The following is a 14,117-nucleotide window of genomic DNA, read 5'->3' on the forward strand; positions in this document are numbered from 1 at the left end:
TCTTTGTGTTTTTACTTTTTTTTACTTTCTTTTCTTTGCTGTTGTTTTGTTGTTACTTTTTTGTGTGTTTTTCTTGCTGTTTACATACTTCGGGGCGTTGTGAGTTTTTTTCATTTGTTAATGCCTTATTTTCTTTAACGTTTTTTTTGCTTTTTTAAAAATCCCCCATCCCTTCCCTTTTTGCTTTCGGGGCAGTCACTGTGGACGTTTTTCTTTTCTACTCTTCCCTCTTTTAATTGTTTCTGCTGCACTCTTCCTGTGAGGGGTGCCGTGTGTTTCCGCCCAACTGCTCCACTCGCACACCCACCGACACGCTCATGACGACGGCCCTGTGCGCCTCGCCTGCTGCACGCATGAGGAGGGGCCGCGACGAACGGCGCGCTGAGGGAGCCGTGACGTGTGGGCGTGCGACGAGGGCCTGTGGGGCGGAGCACACATTTCTTCCCCTCTTGTTTTGTTTTCTTTGCGGCCAGGTCTGGCAGACACCCGCAGCGCCACACACACAGCCACACCCTGCCGCCGTGTTTTTAAGATTTTTTTTTTTTTGCTGCGCTCACTCTCCCGATGGAGTGACGCGACTCCCGTCGTGTCTGCGTGCTTCTCTCAGTCCCCACACACACGAGTGACTGTGCTCTGCGGGCCGCACTCACGCGCCGATGGGAGGGCTGAGGGGAGCAGCAACACGCAGATGACCCCATGAAATATAAACGATGTGCGGACACACGGAGGGTCTGACGGTTGAAAGACATTTAAATATCTTTTAATTTTCTTTGCGGGCAAAATATACAGACAGTTTGGTGTGGCCACACGGCAGCCAGGCGATTGTTTAAATTTGTGTGGAACAGTAATGGACGATTTCTTTTTTATTTATAATTATTTTGTGTGATGGGGTTTATATAAGATGAAGGGGAAAGATCTTTTGTTTTAAATAAATCTTGTGTGAATTGCCGCTGCTTGGGCTGCGGTGCAGTCATGAGTTTGAGCGGTCTTCTTCTTGTTGCTTCCGCCACGCACCTCCGCTGTACATTTTGTGCGTTTCTCCACGTACTCTGCTCCCCTCTTTTCTACTTCTTTGCTTTGTGTTTCTGCAGGCACACACACAAGATGCACATTGCGGTGGATTTGAATGCTTCTTTTGCAGTGCATGCTGGCAGTTGCGTGTGGCGGCTGTTGTCTTCCTCCGTGGCCATGAGGAGAAGGGCGAAGGAAGGGAGTGCGCAGCCCGCGTCTCCTTTCCTGCGGGTGTGGAGCACCGCGTGTGACTGCGTTGAGTTGGGCTCCGTTTCTCGTTGAGGGCGGGATGGCTGGAAATTTTGTTGCCGCGCCATGATGGATGAGGGTCCACTAGCGGTTGTGGCTGGTGTGGTGGGTGCTCGCTCCGTGTGCGTTGTGTGGGCGGCCACGTGCAACACACTGAGTGATTTTCGTCCTTCCATTGGCGCCATGAACTTTGATCCGAAGTACATGACTGACACGGCGTGGAGCGTTCGCGTTGCCGCACACGAAATTGCGCATGCACTTGGGTTCAGCCGGGAGAGCACGAGAGAAAAGTGCCTGGTGAAGAAGCGAGAGAGAAGTGTGCGTGGGACACACCGCAGGATGGTGGCCGGGAAGCACGTTCAGGAGAAGGCGAAAGCGCACTTTGGTTGTGAGACTCTCGAGGGCATGGTGCTGGAGGACGAAGATGGCCCTCGGGAAAAAGGGGTCCCTCACTGGAAGGGACGCCACGCGCGGGACGAGCTGATGGCTCCCGCAGTCGGTGCCGGCTACTACACGGCTCTGACGATGGCGGTGTTTGCGCATATGGGATACTACCGCGTGAATTGGAGCATGGCGGAGCCGATGAGCTGGGGCCACCGCAGTGGCTGCGACTTCCTGGAGAAGAGATGCAATACAACCGATAATCTTGCCGCCAAGTATCCTCACATGTTCTGCGATGCTAAAGACACAGAGACGCTTCGCTGCACCTCCGACCGCCGTCACGTTGGGACGTGCACCGCAAGCATCGTTGAGGACAAGGGGAGTCTGGTGGATAAGGACGTTTGCCCTGTTGTTTCTTTGGAATTTCACGAAATATCGTCTGGGACAACGTACAGGACGTGCTCGGACGAAAATGTGGATTATCTCCGTGTGTCGCTGACTGGCGGTGGCTCGTGGTGCCTGGACGCGGAATTACTGGAGACGAAGGACGGTGATGGCCATAAAAGCGTCAAGGGAGTGTGCACGCAGGTGTCGTGTGAGGAGGGCACAGTGAGGGTGAGGCACCTCGGCAGCAGTGTTTTTCAGCCTTGCCCTGAGGGCACTGACATCCCAGTGGCGTTTAAAGATTTTCAGAAAGATGGGAAGATCAAGTGTCCCACGCACGGCGAGGTGTTCACCATTGCCGCGAACGGCAGCAGTCTTGTCATTCCGAGTGCGTTGGTGGGTGGACAGGGTGACGAGCAAGAGGAGGAAGCAGAAGAGTCTGCGGTTGCTCCAGGGTCGCCTTCTCCGGAGAAACTCGTCCACAGTTGTCTCCTGTGGCGTCTGGTGCCTCCATTGAAAAGGAGCCTCCCGGTGCTTCGGCTGCGGGTGTCGCTGGTGGTGGCCTTCATGCCGGTCCGAGGGGTGATCCGGGGGTGCGGACCGAAAGCGAGGACAACACTCAGCGGCGAGGGAGGAGACCTGGCAGTGGAAGCGAGGGGGCCAACAGAGCCTCCGGCCCCGACGCCTTCTTTGCGCCATCACCCGGCGAGGACGTTGCACGAGCGGAGGGCGACCCGCGGTCGGATTGCCCAGCGGTGGTTCCCAGTGCCTCCGCGCCTGCCACTCCGATTCCGTGTGTCAACGGCGACGACTTCCAGGCGATACCCGATGCGTTGGTACAGCAGGCCGACAGCGATGGCGGTGTGGCTGCTGCTACCGCTGGCCTCATTCCCCTTGTGCTTCTTGTTGTGGTTGCTGCGGCGGTAGTGGTGGTGCCTCTTTGAGCAGCCGCGGCGGCTGGGCGCAATCAAACTGCGGCAGGGCGACAGTATTTACTTGGCACATTGACCCCGCACTCAAGACGCGCAAACCGCAGCAATAACACTACAATACACTCACTGCATTCCCCATGTCCTTCATTGCTTGCGGTGATGGGCAAAATGACCGGTCTTTTATTGCATTGTTTGTTGTTCTGGGAAAAGGTGTTTTTGTTTAGAGGGTTGAACTTCCGTGAAAACTGTGTGTGAACGAAGTAACATGGAGAGAAAAGACGTTCCCAGCACCACATGTATGCACGCGTTTTTTGATGCGATTGGGACGAGGGGAAACCACCGTACTCTAATCATGAGTAAAAAGTAAAGGAGATGTGCTCCAATGGAGGCGAGGGCGTGCCAGCAGCTGTTTCTCTGAAGGACAGGGACGACTGCCTCTGCCTCCGTAATTGGTGCATGCGGCTTTATCTTTCACACTTTTGCTTGGTTTTGTGACTTTGCTTCTTTTTTGTGTGCGTCATTGCGAGAATGTGGACCTCAAATAATTTTTGTGCTTCGGCTTTCAATCTGTATGCACCCTTTTTATTTTTCTGCCTTCCCGGCTTTTTGCATTCGTTTTTGATTGGCTGTGTGTGTTTCGGGTGCTCTGCTGCACTGTGGGTAGTGTGTCTTACTTCCCTTTGTCCCTGCTGTTCTGATTGTGAAAACACGCTGTGGGTCAGGGTGCATGGCTCCGTGGTTGCGGCACTATTTGTTGTGGTTGCGTTGGGGCAGCCCCGACAAGACTGCCAACGTGTGGCTCTTGGGTGTCTCGTTGGACTCATTTCCGTCTCCTGCGCGATGGACTCCCGTCGCCGGCGCACCCTTTCGTGCAGTGGCGTCAGCGCAACAAGGTGGCAGTTTTGTTGTTGTTGCTGCTTCAGCTGTTTTGTGTTTCCCTCTGGTATTGTGAGGTGCGGGTGTCGGATGTGGCGGCAATGAGCCGAACATAAGGAAGAAGGAGGATGGTGCGTGCGTGCGTGAGGACCCTGCGGTGTTGGAGCGGTGCGCACTGTTTGCGGGCTTGATGCGCCCCTTTGGTGCATGGCGTGTCTTGGTGTGTCCTTCTTGCCGTGTGTGGTGCCAGCCGGCTCTTCACGATTGTGGCAATGGCGTGTTGACAGCTGTGTTTGGGTTGGCGCTGGCTGTTCCACCCTCTGGGGCCACGAGGACGTATGCGTCACGTTGAGCGACAACAATCGCGCACGACGCCTGGTCTGCAGGCAAGTGACGCACCGATTGCCGACGCGGCGCGGCCCTCTTGCCTTTTTCTTCCCTCTGGTGTGTAGCCGTAGTGGTCTCCTCTTTTCTCGCTCCTTTTGTGTGACCGCATGCACTGACCACAACAATTGTACAACACAAGTATTACAGAGTGCAGGTTTGTGTGTTTGTGCGTGTTGCCGTGGATTGGATTGTGTGTCGTGCGTGGTGTGCGGCGTACGGTGCATGCCTGGCTGCTGCCCTCTCCTCATGCGGTGTGCCCTCTGTGTGTGTCTGCCGCACCTCTCGTCTCCCCTGTTGCTCTCCATGTCCCTCACTGTGCAGATCAGCTCCACACCACTGAACGACCACACTCACGATGATGACGTGCCGTCTGCTGTGCGCCCTGTTGGTGCTCGCCCTGTGCTGCTGCCCGTCTGTGTGCACCTCAGAGTCTCCGAAGATGGATGATGCTTCTAGTGCGACGACGAACACGATAACACAGACACCAACCGCTAACAAGTCGGGTGGCGCTGATGAAAGCGTAAAAAGTCATTCATCTACTTCTTTAGAGTCAGGACTACAAGAGAAGGATCACTCAGTGTCATCAGTTTTGGGTCCCGTTGCGGACAGCGGAACAAAAGCCGGAGCGGATCCAGGTGGGGCCACTCCGGAAAAACAATCAAACGGCCCGAACAATGTGGTACATACCGAAGTCAAGAGAAGCACGACAGAGTCACAAAGTGGTACGAGTGTTTCCTTGGAAAATGAAGATAATGAAGCCGAAGATGCTCCCACGACAAACACGACGACCACAAAAGTGCCCATTACGTCCACTACTGCGCCAGTGGCACCAAGTACTACGACCACAGAGGCACCAACCACGACGACCACCCGCGCACCATCACTTCTTCGCGAAGACGACGGCAGCCTCAGCAGCTCTGCGTGGGTGTGTGCTCCGCTGCTGCTCGCCGCATCCGCGGTGGCGTACACCACTGTGGGCTGAGGAATTATGTGCGGGCTGTGCGTGCCAGCACTTAACCACGGGGATTTGTGCGCGTCCACTATGGTCTGATGTAAATAAATAATAGAAAATAATGATTGTGTTTTGCTTCACATGCTTCCGCTGCCCTGCTGTGTGCTCCTTGCGGCTCCCTGTATCCGTCACGTTGAACGCATCCCAGACACACTCATATGCACGGCACGCCCAAAACTGTTTGCGTGGACGCATGTTTGTGTGCTGGTGCATGCGCACTGGAGCCATACTGTGCAGCCCCTTGTTTTTTGTGTGATTTTACAGCTTTTCCTTTATTGTTGCCTGTTTACCTGTGTTTTTTTTTAATTGTTTTATGCTTTTCTTTCTCTTTAATTGTTGCGGTGTGTTTATGTTTCCCATTTCCACTGATTACCTCTCTCTCATGGTATTTGCTGCTTCTGGGCTGCTATCATTTGTTATTGTGTGTGGTGTGGCGGTCGTGTCTTTCTCCATTTGCTTTCACTCTGCGTTGACGGGGAGTTAGTTTGTGCTGAACGCTGCACGCAAGTGACAGGAGTGATGGCGATGATGACTGGCCGTGTGCTGCTGGTGTGTGCCCTCTGCGTGCTGTGGTGCGGTGCCTGTGGGGTTTATGCGAGGGATCGCGACAACAACGCAGTGGGTGGCTGCTTGGTGTCTGGAGGTTTTGGAGCCAAGACATCGTATGTGAAGAGCGGCCGTGAGAAAACTGCGCTCACGCTGCCTTTGCGGTCCATTTTGCTCATCCCCGCCATGCAAGCCGAGGATGGTCTAGAAGCACGTGAGTCAGAGGAAGAGAACACTTTGGGTTCAGTTGCGACTACAGGTCCGGGTTCTGTTTCTGGTGGAGGTCACGGTACTGTTGTTCCTGGAGGTGCTGGTGATTCCGGTGGTGGGCCCAATTTGAAATCACCTTCTGTTGATACGCCTGTAACTCACGGTGGTGGTGATGCGGGTTCTGCAGGTGGCCTTTCATCCACTTCACATGGTAATTCCCAAGAAGTTTTGCCAGAAGTAGGACAAAGCCTCAACACTCTTCATCGCTTGACGAAAAGGCGGCAGTGGTAGCCCCCACCTTAGTGGAGCCAACAAAAAATTCTGCCCCAGCAGGGGGTGAAAGAGGTGAGAACGACGCCCAGTCGCGTGCGGATCGTCAACCCCGTTTAGACGAATCAACCAAAGGAAAAGGGAATTTGGACCCCACCGAAGCAAGAGCATTACCAGGGGACACAATTCAAACACTGCAGGGCGGTGAGAAGGCCGTACCCGACGTATCTAAAGCAAAAGAGCCGGAGCCCAAAACCCAACAACAAACAGAACCTTCAGAGGATAAGAATGACAGACACAACACGCATGCATCCACAAAGTCACCTGATGTGCCAAACGGAAACAATGCGAAGGAAGGGAACAACGGGGATCCTGCACACACACCAGTTACACCGCAGAGTACATCAAATGGCAGCCAACAACTGGGAGCTGTGTCATCCTCAACCGGAACTCCTACATCCAACGAGGAAAAATCCACAGTGGCGAAGGAAACTGAGGATCCTCAACCTTCAGATACTTCAGAGGCAGAAAAACGCCAAACTAGCGGTAATGGAAAGGTCGACGACAGCGACAGCAGCACCACAATGAGTGAGGCAGCACCACAAACAGCAATAACAATTACCGACGCCAAAACAAATCATACGGCGACAACTGGCAACGGTGACAGCAGCACCGCGGTCTCCCACACCACCTCCCCTCTTTTGCTTCTTCTTCTTGTTGCGTGTGCGGCTGCTGCTGCGGTGGTGGCCGCGTGAGAGTGAGGGAGAGAGAGCCGTGCACCGCCCGCACACACACTCGTCCTTCTCTCTGTGTGTGTGTCCCCTTGCATGGACTCTCGCCCTCACCTCACCCCACGAGGCACACACAATAATGTGCCCATTGTATATATGCATGCACACCCATGCATGCCCGTTGGTGCTCTCTTTTGCACGACACGCACCGCTGCCGTCCTGCCTGGCTGCATGGGCGGAGCACCGTAACTGTTTCTTTTTTTCCATTGCATTGAGTGGGCGACCTCTCTCTCTCTCCCTGTGTGTGTGTTTTGCTTTACGGGAGCAGTGGGAGTGTGTGCGCTGGTCGTCCCACGCTTCGGCTTTTTGTTTTACTTCACTTATTGTTTTACTTGTCTTGTGGTTGAGTGCATCCATTACTTTTTTTGATTGGCAATTTGCTTTGACGTTGGAGACGTGAATCTTTTTTTTGTTTTTCATATTGTTTCTATTCTTCTGGGAGAGTGTCAGCCTCTTGTATTCTTGTGAAGCCATTAAGATTTTCTTGGCTTATGGCATGCGTCAGTTGATCCACGCTAACCCCACGGTCTGCATCGCTTCTGGTGCTGCTATTGATGATCTTTGCGATGTGGTTTGCCAGCGGACGTCTTGCTTTCACCCTGAAGTATTCCTGATTTTTGACGATGTGGTCTTCTCCGACGGCGAGGTCGATTTCGGTTACGGTGGGGAAAATGCTTCTCAGGGCGCAGGATGCGTTGCAGGTGTGCAGCGGCGTCTGGAAGGACCCGTGGGTGCCCGTCCGCATTAAGGCGTCAACAAGGGACTTGGATGGCAGCAGGAAGCACTGCGTCTTCTCCTGGTCTCACGCAATGAATTTATTGAATGAAAATTGCCACTGTGAGGATGGTGTTTTGACCTCTGCACACGGTAATATCCTTGCCGAGTAGACTGTCCCTGCTGCTGTCAAACTGCATGCGGATCGTCTGCTCGTGCAGCCACTGGAGGGTCCGTTGACTGTGTACTCATTTGCCACGGGCAGCGTTTGAAGTCGGTTCACGGTGCCTGCTGGGCATCGTTCCACTGGTGTTTCCCATTCTGACATGGTGCTGTACGTGGCTGCGGCGCCTGGTGGTGTGTGGGCACAGCGGTGCGCCACGCTGGAGGATGGCCGTCCCGTCGCTGGCGCCATGTACATTGCCCGGCGTTTTTATTTCACGAACGCATCGCCGCGCACCTGGTGGTCCATGCTCTCGGGTTTGACTGCCCGCACATGGCCAGCCGCAGCATGGTGATGAACGTTGCCTGTGTGCGTGGCAGATTCGACGACTGCCGCAATGGCTGCGAGGGAGCACCACGACTGCGACGACATTGATGGCATGGAGCTGCAGGATGACGATGGGTCGGGAGGACGATGGAGGCGCACCTATCGCAGCGCCACGCGAGGGATGAGTGAATGGCACCGATTGTGGGCGCCGGCTGCTGCAGAGGAAGTGCTCTGCAGTCAACATGAGTGAATATTGCTACATGCTCTGCGTATTGGGCGTTTCTGCCAGACGCTGCGCGTCGGACCGGTATTCCAGTGGTTGGTGTTTGGGAGTATCCATAAAGCTCAGCCAAACGCTCGATGGGCAGTTGCCCCGTCACTGATCCCGCACTGGATTTGAGAAATGCTGCCGCTGTTATTTGGAGGGAAGAATATTTGTCTGCGATGCCTGGGGAAGAGCCCTCTTCGTGGTGTCTGGACACGCCTCCCAACAACACGACAGATGCGAGGGATCCGGAGGAGACACATCTCAGTACTTCCATGCATGCGGCATTGCGGTGCCTCGGCATGTAATTGCATCTGGAAGTGACTGAAAAGGGTAACGTTCGTTGGTCCCATGCACGGACGGAGCGACGATTGCGTGGGCCACTCGACCCTACGATGAGGGAAAAGCTATTTGCCGTGACCACACGCAGGTGTGCACGATATCTTTCACCAGCGGCAGGCTGCTTCCAGTGGTTCCGTGGGACGGCGAGGAGAGAGCGTGTGGAGCAGGACGGTCTCACCGGCATCTACTGAAAAAGCTTTGCTACGGGCATCCGTCCCCGATGCAGAGAGCTTTGAGACCGACCGTGGCACACCACCGAAGGATGTCGACTTAGCTGCTCCTCAGAAGAATCCGTCGCCGGAGGAGAAGTGGATCCGGACAGGATGCCCCGACAGACCGCGAGAATCTTCTCTCGGGGGCAAGGATCGAAGCAGCGAGACGGAAGGCAGGCAGGACACGCCTCCGACTCTCGGTGATGACACTGCTGCTGCTGCTTGTCTCTGCTGCCGCCGTGCTAACACTCCATCGAGTTGCGGTGTGGACGGCGTTGCGCTGCGAGGCGAATGCGCTTCCTCATGCGTGGCCCGCACCCAGCATTGGATGCCCAATAGGAAAAAATTCATTTCATTGGGTGCCGTTCTCCATATGCATGTGCTGTGTCCGCTCCGTTTGACTTTGTGTTTGAGATTGGTTGTATTTCCGATGCGCATAACTCCTCCCGTGTTGGTTGCCGATGTGGGCCACCATATGGTCGTGTGGATATGCGTGCGTGTGTCTTGTTTGTGCACATACACATACACACACCGGTGCGAGTGAAATGTGCGCACACAATACGCACACACGCATATCCAATCACATTGTCTTTGTGACTTGTGCTTGACATAGTATGCGGGCGGGTTGGTGCGGTCAAGGCCGTCGGAAGAAGGGCAGCCGCGTGAGCCCAGCAATGGCGTTTGTGGTTGTGTGCGGGATTATATATTCCATCAGATGCTTGACGCCGTTCATGGATCGTCTAAAGTTTTTTTCTGCGATGCCCATGCTGCGTCTGCGCTGAGCTGCTCACTGCGTCTTCATAATCTCATGGAACACGGCGTGACGCTGCTCGGGGACCCCATGACGCCGCGGCAGCCGATTATGAGTAGCCCTGCACCCTACTTTTTTGCCGTGGAGGATGCGTCTGTGAGCCGCGTGGTTGAGGATTGGATGGCAAAGGTCCTGCACAGGGATGTACACATCTTTGCGCTGGGGTGCACCCCGCATCGTCGCCTTCAGCAACTCCCGCGGGTTCGGATAGCGCCGATGGCGATGCGCTTCAAGGACATTATGTTAGACTTCGCCGCCCCTGAGGTGCTGGTGTTCCACCTCAGCATGCAGAATGGGTTCTTTCAGCTGCTGTCGCCTCCGAATTGATGGTCCGTTTTGGATGTTGCGGCGTCACGTCCTGTGGCGGCTATTCACGCCATGAACAACGGTGTGCCTGTCATTCGCCAACAAAACAGAGGCAGCATCTGCCATGGGTTTGCCAGGACCTTTTTTGAGGGGCTTGCCAGGCAATACCACGACGAGCCGGATTTCACTTAGGGGCGCCGACAGCCGCGGCAAACCGGTGCAGATCATCGTTGATTGGGGCTGTGCCATGGTGATGCCGCTGATGCACCAACGCACATGTCAGTGTCTGCTTGATGACCTGATGCCGCTGGGGAATAACTTGTATGAGCAGACCTGTAGGAATCGTCTGGGTGAGGACTCGAAGCGGCAGTACTTGGTGAGGAAGATGTGTACTGGTGCTCGTACCGTCATTGTTTTCTTGCGCAGTGCGTGGGGGAGCTTTCGGTTGCGCTGAAAAAACTCCGCGTGTATCACCCGGGATTGGTGCAGGACGTGGAGCCGAAGGCCAATCTTGCGGAGCTGAGCAGTGCGGTGCGGGCTTTGCCGGAGTTTCGGGAGAGGCAAGCCAGACTGTTGCTGCACATCGATATTTGCGCGAGGCTTGTGGCACAGTACCGGGAGAAGCGACTGGCGGAGGTGCGGGAGGTGGAACAAGACATCGCCGTTGGGCACAAACTCCTCAGGAAAAACCTGGATGGCGTGCGGCACCTGACGAGGGATACCGCGATGCCCCGGCCAGTGCGACTGCGTCTTCTCCTGTTGCTTGTGACTGCGAGCAGCACCGACGAGTTGACGGAGGCCAATAGGCAGCAGCTGATCCGAGACGGTGGACTGACGCCCGACGCCCATTTGTTTGCGATCCTTGAGCATGTGACGAGGAGGGCCGGGAGCGTGCAACGATACAGCACGGCGTCGGCGCAGGGCGGACGGAGCACGAGTGCCTCCGCGAGCAACGCCGCGACGAACGAGGATCCGTTTCTGAAGCATGCCTGTATGATGATGGAGACGGACAGGAATAGGACGCTGCGGGTTGGGCTGTCGTTGGCATCGGTGCAGCGCGATCATGTGATAGAGCCAAATGGCGCGAGTGGTGGCCATAACAGTGGAGCAGCAGGAAATAACGCCAGGCCATTTCAGGGGTGTGGTGGCAAAGAGGAGAATCATCCTGATCTGGGTGGTGGTGGTGGGACGATTGTCCTCACAACTCCTCAGCGCATTCTGTTGCTTGTTTTGTGTGGTGTGGCCTGCAGCGAGAGGCGCTCGGTCCATGAGATATCCAAAAGACATGGCCGTGAGGTGGTCATTGGAGAGCCTCGCTGCCGCGTCCTGAGGTGTGTTTGTGCAGGGAATTGGCATCCTACGGCACTGGGACTCAGGGACAAGACACGCAAAGGAATGCATCGAGGGCCAAAGAGTGGAACAGATGCAACCACACATGATTGCGGGTGTCTGTGGGGATTGTGTGCGCTTGTGTCTGCATTCAGTTTCTCTCCATGAAGCGATTCGTACGATGCGCGTGTGTGTGTTTCAACGGCTGTGCTGCTCGCCTTTTGCTTTTTTTACCTGTGCGGTTGTGAGCCATTTCTCTGCAACTAAGAAGGCGGCTGAAAAAGGAGGGACATTTGAGCAGCATGCACCCACGGCTTCAGTGTTCATCCACTGGTGCTGACCTTTCTTGTCAGGGCATTTGTGCACGCTTTTCCCTCCATTGTTTATTTTTTTTTCGGCACAGGAGGCAACGGGTGGGCATTCGTGAGTGCTGCGGCGGGCTGTTGTTGCCCTCGCCGGGACGCGCTTAACGGCGGCAGCTCCATGACTTTGTGCACAAAAGGAATGGGACGTTCTCCGGATCCTCACTGCAGGCGCATGCCGTGGACGGCCGAAAAGGAGTGTGTGCCCGGTGTTGTTCATAGCTCCAAGGAAAAGATGGTGTTGGATGGTGCACGACGAGTGGATGTGGATTGTGTTGACCGTGCATCGCAGGTGTATCCGCTGGAGGCATTGCGGGCGACTGTGGCCAGTTACGAGTACAATACATTTAGAGGAAAGAACATTTTTAATTGGCTTCTCAGACGGAATCAAATGTACTCAGGCAATGGATTTACTGCAAGGAGTGGCCGGAGGGGACGTACGACGAGGACGCCACCAGCACTGCCATTCATTTCCGTCGCCGCGGCAGTAACGCAGCCCGCGCCAATACGCCTTGCGGATTTTCCGGGGTGGCATGCGCTGGTCCGTTTGGCGTCATTGTTCCCCATCCCCGAGCGTTGGTGCAGACGTCCCTGTCGATGCAATTTCCTGTCGATTGCGGACACACCCATTGATTGATGCGGCCGACACCGCAGCCCATTGCTGGTGCTTCTTGCATGACTGCTGCACCGCCCCCAGCAGCTGGTGCAGTAAGACTGGGGAAGAGAACATGGCAGACCAAGTTCAGTCCGATGGTGCTGGCAGCCCTGTCAGCGTCTCGCTGACCCCAGCGACCCACACCACACCACCGGCGAGCACAGAAATTGACGGGACAGGGAAGGCATCAACGGAGTGTCAGAACACCAATTGTCTTCCCACATCACTCCTGGTCAAGTAACCGTAGGAATTCACGACAACATCATTCACCAACAATGACAAAGGAACAGCGACCTCCGCCGACAGATACAGCAGCACCGCGATCTCCCACACCACCTCCCATCCTTTGCATCTTATTGTCACGTATGCGTGCCGCTGCTGCGGTGGTGTCCAGGCCTGCATGAAGTGGTGTGCGCTGAATATGAACGAGGGTCGAAGGCAACTGAATCATTTTTGTGATGAATGTTGGGTGCACTTCCCGTGGACCAACAATCCACGTGGTGTGCGGGGATCTCCTTTTTTAATTGTTACTTTGCTTTTGTGTTGCTGTGTGCGCTGCACCTATCCTCTTGTGTGTGTGCGTACCCTCCGTGAGGGGTGCCGACACGACGGACCGCTCTCGCCGTATGTGCATGCGGTGGAGCCTTGTGTGCCGCTCCTGTTTGCTTCTCCCTCCTCCATCTGTGTGTTGGTGTTGCGGCAGGGCTGTGTGTGTGCCTGTTGCCGTGGATTGGAGTGTGTGTCGTGCGTGGTGTGCGGCGTACGGTGCATGCCTGGCTGCTGTCCTCTCCTCATGTGGTGTGCCCTCTGTGTGTGTCTGCCGCACCTCTCGTCTCCCCTGTTGCTCTCCATGTCCCTCACTGTGCAGATCAGCTCCACACCACTGAACGACCACACTCACGATGATGACGACGTGCTGTCTGCTGTGCGCCCTGTTGGTGCTTGCCCTGTGCTGCTGCCCGTCCGTGTGCGACGCAGACATTACCCCGACTGCACCTCAAACCAAGGGAAAAGGCGCCAGCCTGCCGTCCATTACACCTGGGACTAAGCCTAAGTCTCAGGATTCCGCCGAAGCAAGTCCATTGCTCTCTTCAGAAGAAGGCTCTAGTCTGGATCCGAAAACTGACGTTGGTACGAGGGGAAAGGAAACCAGTCTGCCGTCCGGTGGAGCAGAGGGAACACTTCGGAGCAGCGGTGAGTCAGGTTCACGGAGCCAGGAGTCCGGTGCGGCACAGGGAAACACCGCCAGTTCATTGCCCCCTGCACCAGCCACTGAGCCTAGCAAGAAAACTGAGACGGATCCGGGGGATAAAGATAATTCTAAAAATACCATGACGCTTGAGGATCCTTCCAAGACGACCACCACGACCACTACAACAAAAGCACCAACCACGACCACCACCACTGCGCCAGAGGCAACAAGTACTACGACTACAGAGGCACCAACCACCACGACCACCCGCGCACCGTCACGCCTTCGCGAAATCGACGGCAGCCTCAGCAGCTCTGCGTGGGTGTGTGCTCCGCTGCTCCTCGCTGTATCCGCGCTGGCGTACACCACTCTGGGCTGAAGAGGTGTGTG

The 14,117-nt window shown here is 55.4% G+C and overlaps 3 protein-coding genes and 4 pseudogenes across 3 annotated transcripts, besides 7 other annotated features; all 7 read left to right on the forward strand.

Moving 5' to 3' along the window:
• Nucleotides 1-75: part of a sequence feature (T-rich) that runs on past the window's edge.
• Nucleotides 1-6,194: part of a sequence feature (areas not merged during assembly with more than two copies in the genome that could not be assigned to a particular haplotype) that runs on past the window's edge.
• Nucleotides 860-880: a sequence feature (AT_rich).
• Tc00.1047053504081.260 (surface protease GP63, putative) lies at nucleotides 1,327-2,952 on the forward strand (the record flags this gene model as incomplete). Its single annotated transcript, XM_816316.1, has 1 exon — nucleotides 1,327-2,952. The coding sequence occupies one exon, from the start codon at nucleotides 1,327-1,329 to the stop codon at nucleotides 2,950-2,952; it is 1,626 nt and encodes a 541-aa protein (XP_821409.1).
• Nucleotides 4,576-5,202, forward strand: Tc00.1047053504081.270 (mucin TcMUCII, putative; the record flags this gene model as incomplete). The annotated part of the gene is made up of 1 exon (XM_816317.1): nucleotides 4,576-5,202. One exon carries the CDS (start codon nucleotides 4,576-4,578, stop codon nucleotides 5,200-5,202), a length of 627 nt encoding a protein of 208 aa, XP_821410.1.
• On the forward strand, nucleotides 5,752-7,014 carry Tc00.1047053504081.280 (annotated as a pseudogene).
• Nucleotides 6,195-6,468: a sequence feature (areas merged during assembly that could not be assigned to a particular haplotype. This can correspond to areas where the two haplotypes were merged or to regions with more than two copies in the genome that were merged during assembly.).
• Nucleotides 6,469-6,653: a sequence feature (areas not merged during assembly with more than two copies in the genome that could not be assigned to a particular haplotype).
• Nucleotides 6,654-7,420: a sequence feature (heterozygous, non-Esmeraldo-like haplotype).
• Tc00.1047053504081.295 lies at nucleotides 7,317-9,167 on the forward strand (annotated as a pseudogene).
• Nucleotides 7,421-14,117: part of a sequence feature (areas not merged during assembly with more than two copies in the genome that could not be assigned to a particular haplotype) that runs on past the window's edge.
• Nucleotides 9,701-11,521, forward strand: Tc00.1047053504081.310 (annotated as a pseudogene).
• Nucleotides 11,946-12,659, forward strand: Tc00.1047053504081.321 (annotated as a pseudogene).
• On the forward strand, nucleotides 13,438-14,106 carry Tc00.1047053504081.330 (mucin TcMUCII, putative; the record flags this gene model as incomplete). Its single annotated transcript, XM_816318.1, has 1 exon — nucleotides 13,438-14,106. One exon carries the CDS (start codon nucleotides 13,438-13,440, stop codon nucleotides 14,104-14,106), a length of 669 nt encoding a protein of 222 aa, XP_821411.1.

The sequence above is a fragment of the Trypanosoma cruzi genome, genomic scaffold (genome assembly GCF_000209065.1).
Source record: "Trypanosoma cruzi strain CL Brener 1047053516723 genomic scaffold, whole genome shotgun sequence".
Lineage (NCBI taxonomy): Eukaryota > Euglenozoa > Kinetoplastea > Trypanosomatida > Trypanosomatidae > Trypanosoma > Trypanosoma cruzi.